Source organism: Melanotaenia boesemani, chromosome 18 (genome assembly GCF_017639745.1).
Source record: "Melanotaenia boesemani isolate fMelBoe1 chromosome 18, fMelBoe1.pri, whole genome shotgun sequence".
Classification (NCBI taxonomy): Eukaryota; Metazoa; Chordata; class Actinopteri; order Atheriniformes; family Melanotaeniidae; genus Melanotaenia; species Melanotaenia boesemani.
In genome coordinates, this window is record NC_055699.1 from 20,040,757 (window position 1) to 20,048,799 (window position 8,043).

The window sequence follows — 8,043 nt, forward strand, 5'->3', positions numbered from 1 at the left end:
GGGAGAGGCCTAGGAGACTTTCCTTGGACTTTGTGTGGAGCATCAGGATCCGGGTTCCGGCTGGACAGCGCATGCCACGTGGAGGGCCGCAGCTACAGACGTCTATCCGCAGCATACCATTCTGCCTACCGTTTTCCATCCCTCAACATGCAGTTACAACTCCTCCTGGTTCAACAGACTGATAAGCCAAGGTTGTGAGTAACAAAACTAATCGTACTGGCCATTTTTTTTTAAGCTTGTTTGCAAGTGAAAGGGTCATCCAGTTTCAGACCACACCGTTCCCAAGCTTCGATTCAGGCCTGCAACTTTTGGTTTATTTTGAGGACTGAATTAAAACAGCCCCAAAGGGGTGCTGTTTGTTCGTTTGTGTGTTTGCAAGAGGCAGACTGAGTAAACACAAAGTGTTTGGATATTGTGTTTAAATTTCTGTTTAACTTTATATGAGTGTAAAGAACACCTGAATATAACTTTATTTTACTAAAACACTTGCTTACATTCTGCCAGTGAGTCTTTTATATTATATTTCATACTTAAGTACCTGATCTATTTTGAATGTTTACATTTATTAGTTTTAGGTTATTTGGAGGCACCGGAATTATTTGGGATTAAAACAGGTAAATATTAAAAAAAGCCCAGGGCCCCGCCCATAGTATCATAATATTAGTAAAATCTCAGAGTTACATGGGACGGGTGCTACATAAAATGGAGGCACCGCTGGGATGTTTGGAATAAATTCCTTTGAATGTATGTTGAATCGTCGGTAATTGCATGTTGCAACTTAAGGAAACGATGGCAAACACAAGTAGTCCTATACATCTGGAATTGAAAAACTGGTGCAGGGGTGAGGGACTAGATGTAACCCATGCCCTCATGGTTCACAGGGTTCCTGAAGATACAGATGTATCTGATATTGAGACCGTGCTGGAAACCGTAAAATCCTTAGGCAAAGTTAGAGTAAGAGGGAAAATGTTTGATGCCACAAACGAAACTGTGAAAGTTTTGTGTGAATGTCGTGAAGTTGTAGATCACTCCAGAGTTCCACCTGAAATTCCATCACTAACAGAAGGTGAAATTTGGGGAATCATTGTAGCTCAGCCAGACGAAGCTAGTTCAGATGGGTTTGCACAGAAATTAGCCCAATTTCTTCAAGAGGAAGGAAAAACAGTTGATGATGTCCACCAAATGTGGAATCCCGGAACTTCCTGGAATAACAACCCAGAATCTATCATACGAGCAGTAGGTGATGTGCTGCACAAGGCAGCAAAACCTACAGAGAGTCATAACTATCGCCGATTAAGGACCTTCTCAGGTGTTAATCCAACCCCACAGGGAGAAGAGTGTTTAGACAGCTGGCTGGAACAAGCTAAGTTCATGACAGAAGAGTACGAGTGCTCAGAAAAGGAAAAGAGACGCAGGTTAATTGAGAGCCTCAAAGGTCCTGCTTTAGAGATTATTCAAGCAGTCCGCTTGTCCAACCCCAATGCCAGTCATATAGAATATATACAGGCAATACAAAGCACCTTTGGCACCTCAGAGTCAGGAGAAGAGCTATATCTGCATTTCAGATCCCTTCATCAGAGATCTGGCGAGCGGTTGTCTGATTTTCTGCGCCGTCTCGAAAGATCCCTTTCCAAAGTAATTCAGAGAGGTGGTCTACCAGTGAGCGAAGCTAACAAAGTCAGGCTAGAACAGCTTATTAAAGGTGCCACTGAGTCAGATATTATGTTACTTCAGCTTAACTTGAGAGAGAGGAGAAGCAATCCTCCCTCATTTCTAGCTTTACTGAAAGAGATTCGTGAGGAAGAAGAGCATGAAGCGGCTAGGCAAAATCTTAGGAAGCCGGCGCGGCGTCAGTATGTCAATGCTGTCCAAGTAGACAGAGAAACTGAGATAGACCCATGTTTGCACACTAACCTTAAAGCTGAGGCCCAAGGTTTACGAGCAAAACCAGGTGATCAGACAAGTCCACCCCAGTCCCCAAGAACAGAGTGCCATACAGCAAAGTCCAAGGAAAGAAAAAACAACAAAAATGAACCTAGCCAAGAAATGCGATCACTAAGAAAGGAAGTGGATGCTCTTAAAGAGCAGATCAGTGTTATGACTGTGAAGTCAAAGCCAAGTCAGAGAGATGCAACTGGCTACCGTAGAAACAGTACTGCACAAGACCATAAACCTGTTCAAACCAAATATCATTACACAGATGAGCCTGGTGAGTTCTTCTGCTATAAGTGTGGTGAAAATGGGCACATTGCCACCAAATGCACAGCACCTGAAAATGCACAAAAGGTTATCAAAAAGCTTATACGCCAAGTTCGTGGAACAACAGCTGGACAAAAAGATAGCAGTAAGCGTCCAGAGGACGTCATTGCCAAAGTAAACAAAATGGAGACTTCTAAATCCAACGCTGACTTACCTCAAGGCCTTGTAGGTCCTTCTTCAGTTGTTAAAGTTAGGGTAAATGAACTGGATTGTGATGCCCTCATTGACTCTGGATCTACGGTAACTATCATTTTTGAGGACTGGTACAACAAACACCTGTCTCATGTTCCCATACACCCTATTACTCGTCTAGCCATTTGGGGTCTAGCTGACTCCGAATATCCTTATAGGGGTTATGTGGTGATTGACATGGAGTTCCCAGAGGAAATGGCGGGAGTGAAAGGACCCGTCACTGTGCTAGCTCTTGTATGTCCCGAGCCCCAACATTGTCAGCAGGTACCTGTTATTGTTGGGACAAATGCATTCTTATTCCGCAGATTGTGGGAACTTTCAAAAGAGGGAGGTAGCCAACACAAAGTGCACTCAATGAGGATACAGGCAGTGTATGAACAGTTGCAGTCACAGGCTCAGACCCACCAATCTGACACAGAGGATAAAGCACGTGGGCAAGTTAAATGGCAAGGCCCTGGTCCACTGTGCATTGCAGCAGGAGAGAGGTGCTACGCCACCTGTAAAATAGAGAAAGAGTCATACACACACCGAGACATTGTGCTGGTTGAAGCAGCAAGCACACAGCAGCTTCCTGCTGGTGTATTTGTACAACCAGGAGTAATGCCTAATGCTGACATAGACACCAACAGTTTTGTAGTGTTGTTGCACAATGAGTCTCAAAAACCTACTACTATTCAGGCTGGAACAGTTGTAGCAGAGTTGTATACAGTAGATACTGTTGTGTTGCCCCCACGTTCTGACTCAGCCACAGAAAGTCTTGACCCAGAGCTGTTTGACTTCGGAGATTCACCAGTTCCTGATCACTGGAAACAACGTCTACGAGATCATTTAGCAAAAAGACGAGAGGTTTTCTCGTTGGATGAATGGGATGTGGGGCTGGCAACTGGGGTAGAACACAGGATACGACTGAGTGACCCAACTCCTTTTAGAGAGAGATCTCGACGACTAGCACCAGCCGATATTGATGATGTGAGATGTCACTTGCAGCAACTGATGGCCACAGGTATTGTGAAGGAGTCCAGAAGCCCATATGCTTCCCCCATTGTAGTAGTTCGGAAGAAAAACGGGTCCATCAGGATCTGTATCGATTATCGAACCCTGAACAGCCGAACTATACCGGATCAATATACCATGCCTCGTATTGACGATGCTCTGGACTGTCTTACAGGCAGCTGTTGGTTTTCGGTGCTCGACCTTCGAAGCGGTTACTATCAGATTGCCATGGCTGAGGAAGACAAAGAAAAAACAGCCTTTATATGCCCCCTCGGGTTTTACCAGTTCGAACGAATGCCCCAGGGAATCACGGGAGCTCCTGCCACGTTTCAGCGGCTTATGGAGAAAGCCGTTGGAGACATGCACCTTCTCCAGGTTCTGGTGTACCTGGACGATATCATTGTTTTCGGGAAAACTCTTGAAGAGCACGAGCAACGTCTCTTGAAGGTTCTTGATCGTCTACAAGAAGCTGGCCTCAAGGTGTCTATTGACAAATGCCAGTTTTGCCAACCCCGAGTCAAGTATGTTGGACATATTGTCTCAGAGGCTGGTATTGCCACAGATCCAGAGAAAGTAAAAGTGGTGAAAGACTGGCCAGAACCCAAAGACCTCAAGTCTTTGAAGTCATTTCTGGGTTTCTGTGGCTATTACCGGCGGTTCATTGCCAATTACTCTAGCATTGTTCGTCCACTGACTGAGCTCACTAAAGGCTACCCCCCAACTCAAAAGGGTAGGAAAGCCCAAATAGCTGGCTCTGACAAGCTGTACCTCAAACCTACAGAACCATTTGGTGAAAGGTGGGACGAGTCCTGTCGGGAAGCTTTCAGAAAAATCGTTGAGTGTCTCATAAATGCCCCTGTGTTAGCATTTGCTGACCCATCTAAGCCCTACATATTGCATGTTGATGCCAGCATGAGCGGGTTAGGTGCAGTTCTAAATCAGGAGCACCCGGAAGGACTCAGGCCCGTTGCATTTGCAAGTCGGAAGCTTAGTAACTCTGAACAGCGTTACCCTGTCCACCAGCTGGAATTTTTAGCTTTGAAATGGGCAGTGGTTGACAAATTCCACGACTACCTGTACGGAGCTAAGTTTACCGTAAGGACAGACAACAACCCCCTTACGTATGTCCTCACAACCGCCCGACTAAATGCTACAGGACATCGTTGGTTAGCTACTCTTGCTACTTACGACTTTAGCCTTCAGTATAGGCCTGGTCGTCACAATGTAGATGCTGATCTGCTTTCACGACAGTATGCCATTGAGGAAACTGATGAATGGGCAAATATTCCATCATCAGGCATCAAGGCGATCTGCAGAAGGGCATGTGCTCTTGAAATAGCTAACACTCCTCCTCGTTTCGCTGACCAGCTTGGGGTCCCTGCCTCAGCAATCCCCGAAGCCTATGCGTGTCCCGTGAATTTGAACTTGAGCAATATTGATCAGTTAAGCCCACAAGAGATAAAAGTGGCTCAAGAACTTGATCCTGTCATTGGTCCTGTGAAATCAGCTCTTGAAAAAGGCCAGGTACCAGTGCACTCCAGACATGACTCACCGGATGTTGCTCTTCTCTGCAGGGAAAGCACAAAGTTGGAGATTAAAGATGGAATACTTTTCAGAACCAAGAACAAACAGCAAGTCCAAGAAATCAAACAACTAGTGTTGCCTGAGCGATATCGAGCTGTAGCTTTGAAGTTCTTACATGATGAGTGTGGCCATTTAGGGATTGATAAAACCTGTGAGTTACTCAAAGACAGATTCTTTTGGCCACGTATGTCAACTGATGTGGAGCAATACATAAAAACCTGTGGAAGATGTGTTGCCAGAAAGACACTCCCGCAGCGTGCCGCTCCTTTGAACCAGATTACGAGCAGCGGTCCGTTAGATCTAGTCTGCATCGACTTTCTGCAGATTGAGCCTGATAGTAAGGGGCTAGCTAATGTCTTAGTAGTGACTGACCATTTCACACGGTATGCGCAGGCTTTTCCTACCAAGGATCAAAAAGCAGTTACTGTAGCAAAAGTGTTGTGGGAAAAATACTTTGTACATTATGGTTTCCCAGCCAGAATCCATTCAGATCAAGGCAGAGACTTTGAGAGCCGTTTAATAAAAGAACTTCTTTCAATGCTCGGGATTAGAAAATCCCACACCTCTCCTTATCATCCCCAGGGTGATGCGCAGCCTGAGCGATTCAACAGAACACTTCTGTCTATGCTTGGTACTTTGGAGGCGTCCCGAAAACAGAACTGGAGCCAACATATCAGTCAGCTGGTGCATGCATACAACTGCACTAAGAATGATGCTACAGGTTTCTCTCCATATTGTTTAATGTTCGGACGAGAGGCCAGATTGCCAGTCGACATCTGTTTTGGTACTACTTTCAATAAGGAGACACAGTCGTCTCATATTCAGTATGTGGAAAAGGTGAAACAAGATCTTCAAAAAGCCTATAAGCTTGCATCAGAAGCAGCCACAAAAAATCACCTGAGGAATAAAACTCTGTACAATCATCGTGTTAGAGATCAACCACTGGCTGAAGGGGACAGAGTGTTACTGAGAAACGTTGGTCTTACAGGAAAGCACAAGCTTCAAGATCGCTGGAGGTCCACTCCTTACGTTGTCATTAAGAAGTTGCCCAACTTACCGGTATATCGGGTGAAACCTGAACATGGCCCTGAAGTTGTTAAAACTCTTCATCGTGACCATCTGTTACCTATTGGTTATCTGGTCCGATTGCCTGCGTGGTCTCAGAACACAGAAAAAGTCCCAAAGCCACGAGTCACACGGCTGCAGCAAGCACAAAAGCGACAAAGAAAAGTGCGTCACCCATCATCTCCTGATTTAATGACAGATAGCATGTCAGGGTCAGAAAGTGAGGATCCATGTGGGATCCGGAGTTTTGATATGGATGAAGTGAAGAAGCATCTTTCTGTTCCCAACCATGCAATAGACAATAATGAGAGCTCAGGTGAAGCAAACTCGGGATTGTCTGTCGATGAGCAGAGTGAAGGAGACGATGCAACACCTGAAAATAAGTTGTCTGACTCTGATTCTCCAGAGTCTGTGGGTGATGAAAGTCTGACCCGAGACACTGAAACTGACATTGAGCCAGAGAGACCCTCTCCCTCGAGATCTGCAAAGACAAAAGGTCTCCCAAAAATCAGAAAGTCACAGCGAGACATTAAACCAGTCATTCGCTTGACTTATGATGAACCTGGACATCCTACTGAGGAACCAGTGACTATTGTGCATCATGGAATGGTTATCCAGGTGAACCTCAGTTCCAAACGAAAATATAGTGACACAGCAGGTTATACACCTAAACAGTCTAACAGAGAGAGAAAGTATGTAATGACCCCAGACAAAAGAGCATGGGTTAGATGAGGACATCTACCTTTTAAGAAAGGGGAGGATGTAGCCCGGATACAATAATCTTGTATTTGGTGTAAATAATAGTAAAAAGTTTAAAAGAAATGTTGTAAAAGTGACGGAGTCATATTTAAAGTTCATGTAATGTTATGTGTAGTTCATATAAAATATGTTCAAGGTTAAAATCAGCACTAATAGCTCATTCTGTTTATAACAGAGCCATGTGTGACCACAATCTAACTTGTTTGTTTTGAGACTGGATGTTTTTCCATCTTTGAAATATGATTGGTTATCAGTGAGCTGTCAGACCAATGCAACTGTGTGAGGGGCGGGATTAGACAGCATTATTATGTGCACTGTAGTGGGACAGCACGTGAAGCAGACGTAGCGTGCATTAGGAAGATAGCAGAGAAACATGTTCAAGTCTGATCGCGGTGGATGCCGAGTTTGCCGTTTGGTGTAGGACATTGTAACTCTGGCAGGTAAATGCTGTCTCTTTGTTTTACTTGAAGTTGGGCCAGAACGGGACAAAAATTGTAAAACAATGTGTGTATGCTAATCGCGATTAGCCTATTAGCTTGTTAGCACATAATACCACATTATGCTCTATTGTTGGTGCATTTCTGTGAGCTACTTTGACAGTTTGATGAACTTGGATAAAACAATATGAGACTCTTAGACAAGCAGATTGATTAAGAGAGTGTTTGCATGCCCACAAAGGGAGAGGCCTAGGAGACTTTCCTTGGACTTTGTGTGGAGCATCAGGATCCGGGTTCCGGCTGGACAGCGCATGCCACGTGGAGGGCCGCAGCTACAGACGTCTATCCGCAGCATACCATTCTGCCTACCGTTTTCCATCCCTCAACATGCAGTTACAACTCCTCCTGGTTCAACAGACTGATAAGCCAAGGTTGTGAGTAACAAAACTAATCGTACTGGCCATTTTTTTTTAAGCTTGTTTGCAAGTGAAAGGGTCATCCAGTTTCAGACCACACCGTTCCCAAGCTTCGATTCAGGCCTGCAACTTTTGGTTTATTTTGAGGACTGAATTAAAACAGCCCCAAAGGGGTGCTGTTTGTTCGTTTGTGTGTTTGCAAGAGGCAGACTGAGTAAACACAAAGTGTTTGGATATTGTGTTTAAATTTCTGTTTAACTTTATATGAGTGTAAAGAACACCTGAATATAACTTTATTTTACTAAAACACTTGCTTACATTCTGCCAGTGAGTCTTTT

The 8,043-nt window shown here is 44.5% G+C and overlaps 1 protein-coding gene across 1 annotated transcript; it reads left to right on the forward strand.

The window, feature by feature from the left end:
• The first annotated feature begins 506 nt into the window (after nt 1-506).
• On the forward strand, nt 507-6,825 carry LOC121629255. Its single transcript, XM_041968890.1, has one exon. It carries the CDS (start codon nt 769-771, stop codon nt 6,823-6,825), a length of 6,057 nt encoding a protein of 2,018 aa, XP_041824824.1. The 5' UTR covers nt 507-768.
• The last annotated feature ends 1,218 nt before the right edge of the window (nt 6,826-8,043 follow it).

Excerpts from the sequence above, each read along its gene's own strand:
- LOC121629255 (XM_041968890.1), top strand. The coding sequence starts at position 769 with ATGTTGCAACTTAAGGAAACGATGGCAAACACAAGTAGTCCTATACAT.